Source organism: Abramis brama, assembly GCF_963993115.1.
Source record: "Abramis brama genome assembly, chromosome: 13".
Taxonomy (NCBI): domain Eukaryota; kingdom Metazoa; phylum Chordata; class Actinopteri; order Cypriniformes; family Leuciscidae; genus Abramis; species Abramis brama.
Window position 1 is genome coordinate 70,001 of NC_139975.1, and position 20,000 is coordinate 90,000.

General features: G+C 49.6%; 1 protein-coding gene across 1 annotated transcript in view; it reads left to right on the forward strand.

The window, feature by feature from the left end:
- The window catches only part of stag3 (STAG3 cohesin complex component), a gene marked incomplete at its 5' end in the record, with an annotated part of 65,299 nt that overhangs the window by 7,922 nt on the left and 37,377 nt on the right, over positions 1 to 20,000 (forward strand). Inside the window, 7 exons of the mRNA XM_084132995.1 lie at positions 3,071 to 3,268; positions 3,356 to 3,451; positions 8,825 to 8,904; positions 9,028 to 9,135; positions 9,222 to 9,306; positions 19,069 to 19,171; positions 19,271 to 19,371. Of these exons, the coding sequence (XP_083989121.1) occupies positions 3,071 to 3,268; positions 3,356 to 3,451; positions 8,825 to 8,904; positions 9,028 to 9,135; positions 9,222 to 9,306; positions 19,069 to 19,171; positions 19,271 to 19,371 (771 nt within the window). The remainder of the gene's footprint in view (positions 1 to 3,070; positions 3,269 to 3,355; positions 3,452 to 8,824; positions 8,905 to 9,027; positions 9,136 to 9,221; positions 9,307 to 19,068; positions 19,172 to 19,270; positions 19,372 to 20,000) is intronic.

The following is a 20,000-nucleotide window of genomic DNA, read 5'->3' on the forward strand; positions in this document are numbered from 1 at the left end:
AATGCGCAAACCGGCGCAAATGAAAGTGAAAGTAAGTCGCAGACGCTCAACACAAAATCATCTTCATTAAAATAAAGAAACGAAAGGATATTACCAGTGCTGCGCTCTCCTAGCGCTGATCTAGAAATGAGCTGATGATCAATCAAATGCAGCTCATGTTTCGGTGACGTGACTCTGCATAGGCCTACAGCTGAATATAGCACGGGAACTGAAGATCGGATTTATATCAGTTTTGCGAAAACACACTTATGTGACTAACGTCAGGTGTAAATGTAATAGTTTTGATCAGTAAAAACGCATGAAGTGCCCAGGTGTAAACAGGCCCCCAGACACGCAAGTGAACACGCAGTGAGCTAGATAAGCAACACAGTATGAAGCCTATAGTCATGATCTCAAAAGACCAAGTGCAAAAAAACAAAACAAGGAACTCCCGCACACTATCAATACTTGCAAATGAGTATCAAAATTTTATTAGCAACGTTTCGGTCTCAGCAAAAGATAAAGTGCAGAAACTGAAGCTAGGACCGAAACAGTCGACACTGAGGACAGGAAGAAAAACTCATTTTTTGAGGACAACTTAATGTACTGCAGAGGACAGAAGCAAGCGGGCATTAGTTTTGTTTTTAGCACTTTTTACTTGTTCATTCTTTTTATACATTTTGAAGTAAAAAATAATAATTACATAAAATTATAGTGAGAGTAATAAATGACAGAATTTTCATTTTTGTGTGAACTAGGGTTAGTTCTGTCATGTATTACTCTCCCTAATGTCGTCCCAAACCCGTTCTAACCTAACCCTAACCCTAACCCTCCCTCCATTGACAGCTACACAACTGACACTTCTAATGACAGCTGCACAACTGGGTTAACCCTAACCCTGACAGCTACACAACTGACACTTCTAATGACAGCTACACAACTGGGTTAACCCTAACCCTGACAGCTACACAACTGACACTTCTAATGACAGCTACACAACTGGGTTAACCCTAACCCTGACAGCTACACAACTGACACTTCTAATGACAGCTACACAACTGGGTTAACCCTAACCCTGACAGCTACACAACTGACACTTCTAATGACAGCTACACAACTGACACTTCTAATGACAGCTACACAACTGACACTTCTAATGACAGCTACACAACTGGGTTAACCCTAACCCTGACAGCTACACAACTGACACTTCTAATGACAGCTACACAACTGACACTTCTAATGACAGCTTCACAACTGGGTTAACCCTAACCCTGACAGCTACACAACTGGGTTAACCCTAACCCTGACAGCTGCACAACTGGGTTAACCCTAACCCTGACAGCTGCACAACTGGGTTAACCCTAACCCTGACAGCTGCACAACTGGGTTAACCCTAACCCTGACAGCTACACAACTGGGTTTACCCTAACCCTGACAGCTACACAACTGGGTTTACCCTAACCCTGACAGCTGCACAACTGGGTTTACCCTAACCCTGACAGCTGCACAACTGGGTTAACCCTAACCCTGACAGCTACACAACTGGGTTAACTCTAACCCTGACAGCTACACAACTGACACTTTTAATGCTTCAAAAAGTTCATAAAGAGATCATAAAACTAACCCATATGAATTGAGCAGTTTAAAGCTCCAATATGTAGGAATTTTGTAATAAAATTTCCGAAAATAACTTGGACAGTGTGATATATTTCCTCCAGTTGTGTACTTACAATATCTCAAAAGTCTCCAAAGATTTTTTATTTCAGAGAAATTCCGATTTTAAATAACTGGCCGTCCCGGAAAAGAAATGTCGCGCCTCAGTGACGCAATGTCCGCTCTATCCTTTTTTTCCGGTGTGGTGGAATATCCTATCACATGGTCCACACCGGAAAAAAAGGATAGAGCGGACATTACGTCACTGAGGCGCGACATTTCTTTTCCGAAAAAAATTCGACATTTTTATTTTATTTTTTTACAACAACTTTATTGAGTTTTTTTTTCTTATCACAATAAACAATAACGACGTCTGACAAAGAATAAAAAAGAATAAAATAAAAAATATGACCCACCACACCGGAATATCACGGTCAAATGCGGAAGTGGTAGTTATAGCGTTATTGCCATAGACTGTATGGTTATAGCTGTTATGGATCACGATTACTCTTTGGCGAGTATTGAAGTGCCAACAAAACGAAAGCGTCCATATTCGGATACATGCGGAGTCACGGACTGTGTGACAAACGGAGGAATAAAACCCGGATAAATATCGGCAGGCGTTTTCGAGATGGAGAGAGATGCGCGACTATCTTGGACTTGACAGAGACTCTGCTCTCGCGAGTGTATTGATAGACAGGTAAGACATGCAACTGTCAATAATAGCACTTATAAACAAAGTTATATTGCTCTTTGTACTTCGGTAAGGCTTTTTATCACGTGTGGTGACCGAGATTATGGCAGTACAATTAAATACAATCGGATATGTTGTTAAAAAATATATTTAGTCATTACTTGCAAATGTTCGTTCAAATTTACTTTTAGATATTGGTTTGAACACGTTAAACAACACGGCATTAACCATAAAAACGTAAAACTGCACAACATAAACCAAACAAATCATTTGACAAATAGCTGTATGTTGTAATGGGATAATATAGCATAACATTTCACGTTCCTTGCAGTTCATTAATTATGATGACATAAAATAATACGATCAGACATACAGGTAATACAAAAACGAATAAATTACCTCATCCGTGATCATGATTCATTAATTCCATTTAGATACATTGCTATGGTGAAAACGCATTAAAAACGACATCTCCCATCGTCACCTCCTTCATAGCGTCATCAAGCTTCGCCTTTGTTATTGTTGGAAACTGCGCCCTCTTGTGGTCACATACTAAAGTTACATACTGGAGCTTTAATCAAAACTTTTTTTAGGAGCACATGTAATCTTTGGGAAAAAAATTAGCGTAGAGCCCTGTCACTCACACAGACACACACACTCTCTCTCTCACTTACACCTCACTTACACACACACACACACACATACATATTAGCTATAAACTGTGTGTGTGTGTGTGCGCAGCTGCTGGAGCATCAGGAGGACCTGCGCTCTCTGATGAACGGGATCTTCAAGGGTGTGTTCGTGCACCGGTACCGGGACCGTGTCCCTGAGATCCGGGCCGTGTGTATGCAGGAGATGGGCGTGTGGATCCGGGACAATCCCGTGCGCTTCCTCAACGACGAACACCTCAAATATGTGGGCTGGATGCTGCATGACAAGGTGCGCTGAGCAGAAACACACACTTATAATCAGATCTGAGAGCTTGTACAGTCACACTGTGTGTGTGTGTGTGTGTGTGTGTTTCAGCAAGCGGCGGTGCGTCTGCAGTGTGTGTTGACCCTCCAGAAGCTGTACGAGCAGGAGTTCATCAGCCGCCTCGAGCTGTTCACCAGCCGCTTCAGGGTGAGTGTGTGTGTCTGTGTGTGTGCAGTGTGTGTTGACCCTCCAGAAGCTATACGAGCAGGAGTTCATCAGCCGCAGTGTGTGTGTCTGTGTGTGTGGAGTGCGAGTGCAGTGTGTGTGGAGTGCGAGTGCAGTGTGTGTGTGTGTGTGTGGAGTGCGAGTTCAGTGTGTGTGGAGTGCGAGTTCAGTGTGTGTGGAGTGCGAGTTCAGTGTGTGTGGAGTGCGAGTGCAGTGTGTGTGTGTGTGTGTGGAGTGCGAGTTCAGTGTGTGTTCAGTGCGAGGGCAGTGTGTGTCTGTGTGTGTGCAGTGTGTGTTGACCCTCCAGAAGCTATACGAGCAGGAGTTCATCAGCCGCAGTGTGTGTGTCTGTGTGTGTGGAGTGCGAGTGCAGTGTGTGTGGAGTGCGAGTGCAGTGTGTGTGTGTGTGTGTGGAGTGCGAGTTCAGTGTGTGTGGAGTGCGAGTGCAGTGTGTGTGTGTGTGTCTGTGTGTGTGGAGTGCGAGTGCAGTGTGTGTGGAGTGCGAGTGCAGTGTGTGTGTGTGTGTGTGGAGTGCGAGTTCAGTGTGTGTGGAGTGCGAGTGCAGTGTCTGTGTGTGTGTGTGGAGTGCGAGTTCAGTGTGTGTGGAGTGCGAGTGCAGTGTGTGTGGAGTGCGAGTTCAGTGTGTGTGGAGTGCGAGTGCAGTGTCTGTGTGTGTGTGTGGAGTGCGAGTTCAGTGTGTGTGGAGTGCGAGTGCGAGTGCAGTGTGTGTTCAGTGCGAGGGCAGTGTGTGTCTGTGTGTGTGCAGTGTGTGTTGACCCTCCAGAAGCTATACGAGCAAGAGTTCATCAGCCGCAGTGTGTGTGTGTGTGGAGTGCGAGGGCAGTGTGTGTTGACCCTCCAGAAGCTATACGAGCAAGAGTTCATCAGCCGCAGTGTGTGTGTGTGTGGAGTGCGAGTGCAGTGTGTGTGTGTGTGTGTGTGTGTGTGTGGAGTGCGAGTGCAGTGTGTGTGGAGTGCGAGTGCAGTGTGTGTGTGTGTGTGTGTGTGTGTGTGTGTGGAGTGCGAGTGCAGTGTGTGTGGAGTGCGAGTGCAGTGTGTGTGTGTGTGTGTGTGTGTGGAGTGCGAGTGCAGTGTGTGTGTGTGTGTGTGTGTGTGTGTGGAGTGCGAGTTCAGTGTGTGTGGAGTGCGAGTGCAGTGTCTGTGTGTGTGTGTGGAGTGCGAGTGCAGTGTGTGTGGAGTGCGAGTGCAGTGTCTGTGTGTGTGTGTGGAGTGCGAGTTCAGTGTGTGTGGAGTGCGAGTGCAGTGTGTGTGGAGTGCGAGTTCAGTGTGTGTGGAGTGCGAGTGCGAGTGCAGTGTGTGTTCAGTGCGAGGGCAGTGTGTGTCTGTGTGTGTGCAGTGTGTGTTGACCCTCCAGAAGCTATACGAGCAAGAGTTCATCAGCCGCAGTGTGTGTGTGTGTGGAGTGCGAGTGCAGTGTGTGTGTGTGTGTGTGTGTGTGTGTGTGGAGTGCGAGTGCAGTGTGTGTGGAGTGCGAGTGCAGTGTGTGTGTGTGTGTGTGTGTGTGTGTGTGTGTGTGTGGAGTGCGAGTGCAGTGTGTGTGGAGTGCGAGTGCAGTGTGTGTGTGTGTGTGTGTGGAGTGCGAGTGCAGTGTGTGTGGAGTGCGAGTGCAGTGTGTGTGTGTGTGGAGAGATGAGGATGATGAGAGTGTGTGTGTGGAGAGATGAGGATGATGAGAGTGTGTGTGTGGAGAGATGAGGATGATGAGTGTGTGTGTGGAGAGATGAGGATGATGAGAGTGTGTGTGTGTGTGTGTGTGGAGAGATGAGGATGATGATGAGTGTGTGTGTGTGTGTGGAGAGATGAGGATGATGATGAGTGTGTGTGTGTGTGTGGAGAGATGAGGATGATGATGAGTGTGTGTGTGTGTGTGGAGAGATGAGGATGATGAGAGTGTGTGTGTGTGTGTGTGGAGAGATGAGGATGATGAGAGTGTGTGTGTGTGTGTGTGTGGAGAGATGAGGATGATGAGTGTGTGTGTGGAGAGATGAGGATGATGAGAGTGTGTGTGTGTGTGTGTGTGGAGAGATGAGGATGATGATGAGTGTGTGTGTGTGTGTGGAGAGATGAGGATGATGATGAGTGTGTGTGTGTGTGTGGAGAGATGAGGATGATGATGAGTGTGTGTGTGTGTGTGGAGAGATGAGGATGATGATGAGTGTGTGTGTGTGTGTGTGGAGAGATGAGGATGATGAGAGTGTGTGTGTGTGTGTGGAGAGATGAGGATGATGAGAGTGTGTGTGTGTGTGTGTGTGGAGAGATGAGGATGATGATGAGTGTGTGTGTGTGTGTGGAGAGATGAGGATGATGAGAGTGTGTGTGTGTGTGTGTGTGTGTGGAGAGATGAGGATGATGATGAGTGTGTGTGTGTGTGTGGAGAGATGAGGATGATGATGAGTGTGTGTGTGTGTGTGGAGAGATGAGGATGATGATGAGTGTGTGTGTGTGTGTGTGTGGAGAGATGAGGATGATGAGAGTGTGTGTGTGTGTGTGTGGAGAGATGAGGATGATGAGAGTGTGTGTGTGTGTGTGTGGAGAGATGAGGATGATGATGAGTGTGTGTGTGTGTGGAGAGATGTGTGTGGAGAGATGAGGATGATGAGAGTGTGTGTGTGTGTGTGGAGAGATGAGGATGATGATGAGTGTGTGTGTGTGTGTGTGGAGAGATGAGGATGATGAGTGTGTGTGTGTGTGTGTGGAGAGATGAGGATGATGATGAGTGTGTGTGTGTGTGTGTGGAGAGATGAGGATGATGATGAGTGTGTGTGTGTGTGTGGAGAGATGAGGATGATGAGAGTGTGTGTGTGTGTGTGGAGAGATGAGGATGATGAGAGTGTGTGTGTGTGTGTGGAGAGATGAGGATGATGAGTGTGTGTGTGTGTGTGGAGAGATGAGGATGATGAGAGTGTGTGTGTGTGTGTGGAGAGATGAGGATGATGAGAGTGTGTGTGTGTGTGGAGAGATGAGGATGATGATGAGTGTGTGTGTGTGTGTGGAGAGATGAGGATGATGAGAGTGTGTGTGTGTGTGTGTGGAGAGATGAGGATGATGAGAGTGTGTGTGTGTGTGTGTGGAGAGATGAGGATGATGAGAGTGTGTGTGTGTGTGTGTGGAGAGATGAGGATGATGAGAGTGTGTGTGTGTGTGTGGAGAGATGAGGATGATGAGAGTGTGTGTGTGTGTGTGTGGAGAGATGAGGATGATGAGAGTGTGTGTGTGTGTGTGGAGAGATGAGGATGATGATGAGTGTGTGTGTGTGTGTGGAGAGATGAGGATGATGAGAGTGTGTGTGTGTGTGTGTGGAGAGATGAGGATGATGAGAGTGTGTGTGTGTGTGTGGAGAGATGAGGATGATGAGAGTGTGTGTGTGTGTGTGTGGAGAGATGAGGATGATGAGAGTGTGTGTGTGTGTGTGTGGAGAGATGAGGATGATGAGAGTGTGTGTGTGTGTGTGTGTGTGGAGAGATGAGGATGATGAGAGTGTGTGTGTGTGTGTGGAGAGATGAGGATGATGATGAGTGTGTGTGTGTGTGTGGAGAGATGAGGATGATGAGAGTGTGTGTGTGTGTGTGTGGAGAGATGAGGATGATGATGAGTGTGTGTGTGTGTGTGGAGAGATGAGGATGATGATGAGTGTGTGTGTGTGTGTGGAGAGATGAGGATGATGAGAGTGTGTGTGTGTGTGTGGAGAGATGAGGATGATGAGAGTGTGTGTGTGTGTGTGGAGAGATGAGGATGATGAGAGTGTGTGTGTGTGTGTGGAGAGATGAGGATGATGATGAGTGTGTGTGTGTGTGTGGAGAGATGAGGATGATGATGAGTGTGTGTGTGTGTGTGTGGAGAGATGAGGATGATGAGAGTGTGTGTGTGTGTGTGGAGAGATGAGGATGATGAGAGTGTGTGTGTGTGTGTGTGTGTGGAGAGATGAGGATGATGAGAGTGTGTGTGTGTGTGTGGAGAGATGAGGATGATGATGAGTGTGTGTGTGTGTGTGGAGAGATGAGGATGATGAGAGTGTGTGTGTGTGTGTGGAGAGATGAGGATGATGAGAGTGTGTGTGTGTGTGTGGAGAGATGAGGATGATGATGAGTGTGTGTGTGTGTGTGGAGAGATGAGGATGATGATGAGTGTGTGTGTGTGTGTGGAGAGATGAGGATGATGAGAGTGTGTGTGTGTGTGTGTGGAGAGATGAGGATGATGATGAGTGTGTGTGTGTGTGTGTGGAGAGATGAGGATGATGATGAGTGTGTGTGTGTGTGTGGAGAGATGAGGATGATGAGAGTGTGTGTGTGTGTGTGGAGAGATGAGGATGATGATGAGTGTGTGTGTGTGTGTGGAGAGATGAGGATGATGAGAGTGTGTGTGTGTGTGTGGAGAGATGAGGATGATGAGAGTGTGTGTGTGTGTGTGGAGAGATGAGGATGATGAGAGTGTGTGTGTGTGTGTGGAGAGATGAGGATGATGAGAGTGTGTGTGTGTGTGTGGAGAGATGAGGATGATGATGAGTGTGTGTGTGTGTGTGGAGAGATGAGGATGATGATGAGTGTGTGTGTGTGTGTGGAGAGATGAGGATGATGAGAGTGTGTGTGTGTGTGTGGAGAGATGAGGATGATGAGAGTGTGTGTGTGTGTGTGGAGAGATGAGGATGATGAGAGTGTGTGTGTGTGTGTGGAGAGATGAGGATGATGAGAGTGTGTGTGTGTGTGGAGAGATGAGGATGATGAGAGTGTGTGTGTGTGTGTGGAGAGATGAGGATGATGATGAGTGTGTGTGTGTGTGTGGAGAGATGAGGATGATGATGAGTGTGTGTGTGTGTGTGGAGAGATGAGGATGATGAGAGTGTGTGTGTGTGTGTGGAGAGATGAGGATGATGATGAGAGTGTGTGTGTGTGTGTGGAGAGATGAGGATGATGATGAGTGTGTGTGTGTGTGTGTGGAGAGATGAGGATGATGAGAGTGTGTGTGTGTGTGTGTGTGTGTGGAGAGATGAGGATGATGATGAGTGTGTGTGTGTGTGTGGAGAGATGAGGATGATGATGAGTGTGTGTGTGTGTGTGTGTGTGTGGAGAGATGAGGATGATGATGAGTGTGTGTGTGTGTGTGTGGAGAGATGAGGATGATGAGAGTGTGTGTGTGTGTGTGGAGAGATGAGGATGATGATGAGTGTGTGTGTGTGTGTGGAGAGATGAGGATGATGATGAGAGTGTGTGTGTGTGTGTGGAGAGATGAGGATGATGATGAGTGTGTGTGTGTGTGTGGAGAGATGAGGATGATGATGAGTGTGTGTGTGTGTGTGGAGAGATGAGGATGATGATGAGTGTGTGTGTTTCTCCTCAGGAGCGGATGGTGTGTATGATCCTGGATAAAGACTCAGATGTGGCTGTGGAAGCGGTGAAGCTGTTGCTGCTCATCCAACAGTGAGTTTCAGCTGGAGCTTCATCCGGTTCTCAAGAGGAAGTGATGTCACTGCTGAACGCATGTCTATGCTTATAAACATCAGCATTGATGGGGTGTGTGTGTGTGTGTGTGTGTGTGTGTAGGCAGACAGAAGAGGGCCTGAGTGAAGAGGAGTGCGCTGCTGTGTATCCTCTGGTTTTCTCCACACACAGAGGTCTCGCCTGCGCAGCCGGAGCATTCCTGTACCACACGTACGTTCATCGTCATCCTCATCATCATCTCTCCACACACACACACACACGTCACGGACCGTCATGTGTTGTGATCTTGTGTGCAGGCTGTGCAGTGTGTTAGACGGGCGCTCAGACAAACGCAGTGTTTCTTTTCTCCGTTTGCTGGCTCATTTCTTCATTAAGAGCGAGGTGAACCACTCAATCCCATCATGCACCTGCTTCTCTCTTTCCTCTCACAGATCACATGATCCGTGTGCATGCAGTTAGGGTTAGGGTTAGGGTTAGGGTTAGGGTTAGGGTTAGGGTTAGGGCATGACCGTAAAGTGTTTAGTTTCACTTAAGAATGCATGAATGTTTTTTGCCAAGACTTTCACTGATTGGTGTAGATGTTTGTACCTGAAGGAAACTAGTGCACACTCACACCCTCAGAACACACTCACACACCTTCAGAACACATTCACACCCTCAGAACACACTCACACACCTTCAGAACACACTCACACCCTCAGAACACACTCACACACCTTCAGAACACACACTCACACCCTCAGAACACACACTCACACACCCTCAGAACACACTCACACCCTCAGAACACACGCACACACCCTCAGAACACACTCACACACCTTCAGAACACACTCACACCCTCAGAACACACTCACACACCTTCAGAACACACACTCACACCCTCAGAACACACACTCACACACCCTCAGAACACACTCACACCCTCAGAACACACGCACACACCCTCAGAACACACACTCACACACCCTCAGAACACATTCACACCCTCAGAACACACACTCACACCCTCAGAACACACACTCACACACCCTCAGAACACATTCACACCCTCAGAACACACTCACACACCCTCAGAACACACACACCCTCAGAACACACACCCTCAGAACATACTCACACACCCTCAGAACACACACACCCTCAGAACACACTCACACACCCTCAAAGCACACGCACACACCCTCAGAACACACGCACACACCCTCAGAACACACACTCACACACCCTCAGAACACACACACCCTCAGAACACACTCACTCACCCTCAGAACACACTCACACACCCTCAGAACACACGCACACACCCTCAGAACACACTCACCCTCAGAACACACTCACACACCTTCAGAATACACTCACACACCTTCAGAACACACGCACACACCCTCAGAGCACACTCACACACCCTCAGAACACACACACCCTCAGAACACACACACCCTCAGAACACACACACCCTCAGAACACACTCACACACCCTCAGAACACACACACCCTCAGAACACACTCACACACCCTCAGAACACACACACCCTCAGAACACACTCACACACCCTCAAAGCACACGCACACACCCTCAGAACACACGCACACACCCTCAGAACACACGCACACACCCTCAGAACACACACACCCTCAGAACACACTCACTCACCCTCAGAACACACTCACACGCCCTCAGAGCACACTCACACACCCTCAGAACACACACTCACACACCTTCAGAACACACGCACACACCCTCAGAGCACACTCACACACCCTCAGAACACACACACCCTCAGAACACACACACCCTCAGAACACACTCACACACCCTCAGAACACACACACCCTCAGAACACACTCACACACCCTCAGAACACACACTCACACACCTTCAGAACACACGCACACACCCTCAGAGCACACTCACACACCCTCAGAACACACACACCCTCAGAACACACTCACACACCCTCAGAACACACACACCCTCAGAGCACACTCACACACCCTCAAAGCACACGCACACCCTCAGAACACACACACCCTCAGAAACCACACACCCTCAAAGCACACGCACACACCCTCCCTCAAAGCACACGCACACACCCTCAGAAACCACACACCCTCAAAGCACACGCACACACCCTCAGAACACACTCACACACCCTCAAAGCACACGCGCACACACCCTCAGAACACACTCACACACCCTCAGAACACACACACTCTCAGAACACACTCACACACCCTCAAAGCACACGCACACACCCTCAAAGCACACGCACACACCCTCAAAGCACACGCACACACCCTCAGAACACACTCACACACCCTCAGAACACACTCACACACCCTCAGAACACACACTCACACACCCTCAGAACACACACTCACACACCCTCAGAACACATTCACACCCTCAGAACACACTCACACCCTCAGAACACACACCCTCAGAACACACTCACACACCTTCAGAACACACACACCCTCAGAACACACACACCCTCAGAACACACTCACACACCCTCAGAACACACACCCTCAAAGCACACGCACACACCCTCAAAGCACACGCACACACCCTCAGAACACACTCACACACCCTCAGAACACACTCACACACCCTCAGAACACACACTCACACACCCTCAGAACACACACTCACACACCCTCAGAACACATTCACACCCTCAGAACACACTCACACCCTCAGAACACACACCCTCAGAACACACTCACACACCTTCAGAACACACACACCCTCAGAACACACACACCCTCAGAACACACTCACACACCCTCAGAACACACACACCCTCAGAACACACTCACACACCCTCAAAGCACACGCACACACCCTCAGAACACACTCACACACCCTCAGAGCACACGCACACACACTCAGAACACACGCACACACCCTCAGAACACACTCACACACCCTCAGAACACACACACCCTCAGAACACACTCACACACCCTCAAAGCACACGCACACACCCTCAGAACACACTCACACACCCTCAGAGCACACGCACACACACTCAGAACACACGCACACACCCTCAGAACACACTCACACACCCTCAGAACACACACCCTCAGAACACACACCCTCAGAACACACTCACACACCCTCAGAACACACTCACACACCCTCAGAACACACTCACACACCCTCAGAACACACACACCCTCAGAACACACTCACACACCCTCAGAACACACACCCTCAGAACACACACCCTCAGAACACACTCACACACCCTCAGAACACACTCACACACCCTCAGAACACACTCACACACCCTCAGAACACACACACCCTCAGAACACACTCACACACCCTCAAAGCACACGCACACACCCTCAGAACACACTCACACACCCTCAGAACACACTCACACACCCTCAGAACACACTCACACACCCTCAGAACACACACTCACACACCCTCAGAACACACACTCACACACCCTCAGAACACACTCACACCCTCAGAACACACACCCTCAGAACACACTCACACACCTTCAGAACACACACACCCTCAGAACACACTCACACACCCTCAGAACACACACACCCTCAGAACACACACACCCTCAGAACACACTCACACACCCTCAAAGCACACGCACACACCCTCAGAACACACTCACACACCCTCAGAGCACACGCACACACCCTCAGAGCACACGCACACACACTCAGAACACACGCACACACCCTCAGAACACACTCACACACCCTCAGAACACACACACCCTCAGAACACACTCACACACCCTCAAAGCACACGCACACACCCTCAGAACACACTCACACACCCTCAGAGCACACGCACACACACTCAGAACACACGCACACACCCTCAGAACACACTCACACACCCTCAGAACACACACCCTCAGAACACACACCCTCAGAACACACACCCTCAGAACACACTCACACACCCTCAGAACACACTCACACACCCTCAGAACACACTCACACACCCTCAGAACACACTCACACACCCTCAGAACACACACACCCTCAGAACACACTCACACACCCTCAGAACACACGCACACACCCTCAGAACACACTCACACACCCTCAGAACACACTCACACACCCTCAGAACACACACACCCTCAGAACACACTCACACACCCTCAGAACACACACACCCTCAGAACACACGCACACACCCTCAGAACACACTCACACACCCTCAGAACACACACACCCTCAGAACACACTCACACACCCTCAGAACACACACACCCTCAGAACACACTCACACACCCTCAGAACACACGCACACACCCTCAGAACACACACCCTCAGAACATACTCACACACCCTCAGAACATACTCACACACCCTCAGAACACACACACCCTCAGAACACACACCCTCAGAACATACTCACACACCCTCAGAACATACTCACACACCCTCAGAACACACACACCCTCAGAACACACTCACACACCCTCAAAGCACACGCACACACCCTCAGAACACACGCACACACCCTCAGAACACACGCACACACCCTCAGAACACACTCACACACCCTCAGAACACACACACCCTCAGAACACACGCACACACCCTCAGAACACACGCACACACCCTCAGAACACACACACCCTCAGAACACACACACCCTCAGAACACACGCACACACCCTCAGAACACACGCACACACCCTCAGAACACACGCACACACACCTTCAGAACACACTCACTCACCCTCAGAACACACGCACACACCCTCAGAACACACGCACACACACCTTCAGAACACACTCACTCACCCTCAGAACACACGCACACACCCTCAGAACACACTCACACACCCTCAGAACACACACACCCTCAGAACACACTCACTCACCCTCAGAACACACTCACTCACCCTCAGAACACACTCAGAACACACACACCCTCAGAACACAGGCACACACCCTCAGAACACACGCACACACCCTCAGAACACACACACCCTCAGAACACACGCACACACCCTCAGAACACACGCACACACCCTCAGAACACACGCACACACACCCTCAGAACACACTCACTCACCCTCAGAACACACGCACACACCCTCAGAACACACACACCCTCAGAACACACTCACACACCTTCAGAACACACTCACACACCTTCAGAACACACTCACACACCCTCAGAACACACACTCACACACCTTCAGAGCACACTCACACACCCTCAGAACACACACACCCTCAGAACACACACACCCTCAGAACACACTCACACACCCTCAGAACACACACACCCTCAGAGCACACTCACACACCCTCAAAGCACACGCACACCCTCAGAACACACACACCCTCAGAAACCACACACCCTCAAAGCACACGCACACACCCTCAAAGCACACGCACACACCCTCAGAACACACTCACACACCCTCAGAACACACTCACACACCCTCAAAGCACACGCGCACACACCCTCAGAACACACTCACACACCCTCAGAACACACACACTCTCAGAACACACTCACACACCCTCAAAGCACACGCACACACCCTCAGAACACACTCACACACCCTCAGAACACACACACCCTCAGAACACACTCACACACCCTCAGAACACACTCACACACCCTCAAAGCACACGCACACACCCTCAGAACACACTCACACACCCTCAGAACACACACACCCTCAGAACACACTCACACACCCTCAAAGCACACGCACACACCCTCAGAACACACTCACACACCCTCAAAGCACACGCACACACCCTCAGAACACACACACTCTCAGAACACACTCACACACCCTCAAAGCACACGCACACACCCTCAAAGCACACGCACACACCCTCAGAACACACTCACACACCCTCAAAGCACACGCACACACCCTCAGAACACACTCACACACCCTCAGAACACACACACCCTCAGAACACACTCACACACCCTCAGAACACACACCCTCAGAACATACTCACACACCCTCAGAACACACACACCCTCAGAACACACTCACACACCCTCAAAGCACACGCACACACTCACACACCCTCAGAGCACACTCACACACCCTCAGAACACACACACCCTCAGAACACACACCCTCAGAACATACTCACACACCCTCAGAACACACACACCCTCAGAACACACTCACACACCCTCAAAGCACACGCACACACCCTCAGAACACACGCACACACCCTCAGAACACACTCACACACCCTCAGAACACACGCACACACCCTCAGAACACACTCACACACCCTCAGAACACACACACCCTCAGAACACACTCACTCACCCTCAGAACACACTCACACACCCTCAGAACACACACACCCTCAGAACACACACCCTCAGAACACACGCACACACCCTCAGAACACACTCACACACCCTCAGAACACACACACCCTCAGAACACACTCACTCACCCTCAGAACACACTCACACACCCTCAGAACACACACACCCTCAGAACACACACCCTCAGAACACACGCACACACCCTCAGAACACACTCACACACCCTCAGAACACACACACCCTCAGAACACACTCACTCACCCTCAGAACACACGCACACACCCTCAGAACACACTCACACACCTTCAGAATACACTCACACGCCCTCAGAGCACACTCACACACCCTCAGAACACACACTCACACACCTTCAGAACACACGCACACACCCTCAGAGCACACTCACACACCCTCGGAACACACACACCCTCAAAGCACACTCGCACACCCTCAAAGCACACGCACACACTCTCAAAGCACACTCGCACACCCTCAAAACACACTCGCACACCCTCAAAGCACACGCACACACCCTCAGAACACACGCACACACCCTCAGAACACACGCACACACCCTCAGAACACACGCACACACCCTCAGAACACACGCACACACCCTCAGAACACACTCACACACCCTCAGAGCACACGCACACACCCTCAGAACACACGCACACACCCTCAGAACACACTCACACACCCTCAGAACACACTCACACACCCTCAGAACACACACACACACCCTCAGAACACACGCACACACCCTCAGAACACACGCACACACCCTCAGAACACACTCACACACCCTCAGAGCACACGCACACACCCTCAGAACACACGCACACACCCTCAGAACACACACACACACCCTCAGAACACACTCACACACCCTCAGAACACACGCACACACCCTCAGAACACACTCACACACCCTCAGAGCACACGCACACACCCTCAGAACACACGCACACACCCTCAGAACACACGCACACACCCTCAAAGCACACTCACACAGCCTCAGAGCACACACACACACCCTCAGAACACACTCACACACCCTCAGAGCACACGCACACACCCTCAGAACACACGCACACACCCTCAGAACACACTCGCACACTCTCAGATCTTTGAGCCAAATGGATTTGAATGCAGAAAGACAAAAAAAATTATAATAATTTGATAATGTGATTTAGCACACCCTCAAAGCACACTCGCACACCCTCAAAGCACACACACACCCTCAGAACACACTCACACACCCTCAAAGCACACTCACACACCCTCAGAACACACGCACACACCCTCAGAACACACTCACACACCCTCAGAACACACTCACACACCCTCAAAGCACACTCACACACCCTCAGAACACACACACCCTCAGAACACACTCACACACCCTCAAAGCACACTCACACACCCTCAGAACACACACACCCTCAGAACACACTCACACACCCTCAAAGCACACGCACACACCCTCAAAGCACACGCACACACCCTCAGAACACACTCACACACCCTCAGAACACACTCACACACCCTCAGAACACACGCACACACCCTCAAAGCACACGCACACACCCTCAGAACACACTCACACACCCTCAAAGCACACGCACACACCCTCAAAGCACACGCACACACCCTCAGAACACACTCACACACCCTCAGAACACACTCACACACCCTCAGAGCACACTCACACACCCTCAAAGCACACGCACACACCCTCAGAACACACACCCTCAGAACACACGCACACACCCTCAGAACACACTCACACACCCTCAGAACACACTCACACACCCTCAAAGCACACGCACACACCCTCAGAACACACACCCTCAGAACACACTCACACACCCTCAAAGCACACTCACACACCCTCAGAACACACACACCCTCAAAGCACACGCACACACTCTCAAAGCACACTCGCACACCCTCAAAGCACACTCACACACCCTCAGAACACACTCACACACCCTCAGAGCACACGCACACACCCTCAGAACACACACACACACCCTCAGAACACACTCACACACCCTCAAAGCACACGCACACACCCTCAGAACACACACACACACCCTCAGAACACACTCACACACCCTCAAAGCACACTCACACACCCTCAAAGCACACGCACACACCCTCAGAACACACACACACACCCTCAGAACACACACACCCTCAGAACACACTCACACACCCTCAAAGCACACGCACACACCCTCAGAACACACACACCCTCAGAACACACTCACACACCCTCAAAGCACACGCACACACCCTCAGAACACACTCGCACACCCTCAAAGCACACGCACACACCCTCAGAACACACACACCCTCAGAACACACACACACACACCCTCAAAGCACACACACACACCCTCAGAACACACTCACACACCCTCAAAGCACACTCACACACCCTCAGAACACACACACCCTCAAAGCACACGCACACACTCTCAAAGCACACTCGCACACCCTCAAAGCACACTCACACACCCTCAGAACACACTCACACACCCTCAGAGCACACGCACACACCCTCAGAACACACACACACACCCTCAGAACACACTCACACACCCTCAAAGCACACGCACACACCCTCAGAACACACACACACACCCTCAGAACACACTCACACACCCTCAAAGCACACTCACACACCCTCAAAGCACACGCACACACCCTCAGAACACACACACCCTCAGAACACACTCACACACCCTCAAAGCACACGCACACACCCTCAGAACACACACACCCTCAGAACACACTCACACACCCTCAAAGCACACGCACACACCCTCAGAACACACTCGCACACCCTCAAAGCACACGCACACACCCTCAGAACACACACACCCTCAGAACACACACACACACACCCTCAAAGCACACACACACACCCTCAGAACACACTCACACACCCTCAAAGCACACTCACACACCCTCAGAACACACACACCCTCAAAGCACACGCACACACTCTCAAAGCACACTCGCACACCCTCAAAGCACACTCACACACCCTCAGAACACACTCACACACCCTCAGAGCACACGCACACACCCTCAGAACACACACACACACCCTCAGAACACACTCACACACCCTCAAAGCACACGCACACACCCTCAGAACACACACACACACCCTCAGAACACACTCACACACCCTCAAAGCACACTCACACACCCTCAAAGCACACGCACACACCCTCAGAACACACACACACACCCTCAGAACACACACACCCTCAGAACACACTCGCACACCCTCAAAGCACACGCACACACCCTCAGAACACACTCACACACCCTCAAAGCACACGCACACACCCTCAGAACACACACACCCTCAGAACACACACACCCTCAGAACACACTCGCACACCCTTGAGCCAAATGGATTTGAATGCAGAAAGACAAAAAAAATTATAATAATTTGATAATGTGATTATAACGTGGGTCACGTTATCAACTGCTTAATAATTTAAGTGAACAAAGCATACAGTGATTCACTAGATGTTCATAGAGGATGTTGCCATAATTATAAGAATTCATAAGAACTTATTCATCTTAGTTTCTGCCTTTATAAACCCCAATTTGTTCCTCAATTTTGATGCAAGACAAATTCCATGTCATTTCGGATTAAATCTGATCGTACATGCGTTTCATAAATGAGGCTCCTGGTGTTCATTATATTTTAATATTGATATTTTAACCAGATGAACAGCCTGTGACTGTAGATATGTGTGTATTAAATGTCTTCTGTGTGTGTGTCAGTATCATGATCACGCTGCGTATCTAGTCGATAGTCTGTGGGACGTTGCGGGGGCGGAGCTAAAAGACTGGGATGTGATGACATCACTCTTGCTGCAGGAAGGAGGTGAGTGTGTGTGTGTGTGTGTGCGCTGCAGGAAGGAGTATGAGCTGGAGAATGCGCTGATTGACATCATGGGGTGTGTGTGTGTGTGTGTGTGTGCAGGTGTGGAGGACGAGCTGGAGAGTGCGCTGATTGACATTATGATGTGTGCAGTGAGACAGGCAGCCGAGGCCACGCCCCCCCCCTCACGCTCCACCAGGAAGGTGAGACGTGTGTGTGTGTGTAAGTCCTTCAGTACAGCAGCTGGATTATTAACATTTTACAAGAGTTTAATGTAGGGCTGCAACTAATGATTATTTTGAAAATCAGTTAATTGGCCAATTATTTCTTTGATTAATCAAATTAACCACCCTGGGCTGGTTTAAACATTTATTTGTAAAGTATGTTATTCCACATCCAGCCCAATGTTGCCATTCAAATAAATGAGTAAACTGAAGGTGTCTATAATACATACAATGTTATACATTATGCACAAAATAGAAACAATGGCTTGTAAATTGCTAAATTAACTCTTTCCCCGCCATTGACGGAATTTCCCAGCAATCCGTGTTTTCACTGTTATACAGTAGGGGGCGCTGTTACACATCATCTGAAAGATTAATGACTCTATTGATCAAAACACAGGAGAAGAAGAAGCAGAAATAAGCGATGGAAGCATTGCTGACGCACATGTAAAATATTATCAAACATTAAACATCTTATAAATTAAACCTGTCTAATGTTCCTGAATGAATGTTGACCCAGGATGCGCTACAGGACTGAAGCTTTGAGGTGTTGATGGACTCGATCTGTGTCTGATCTGGATGAAGCCTTTGACAAAAATGTTTTCTTT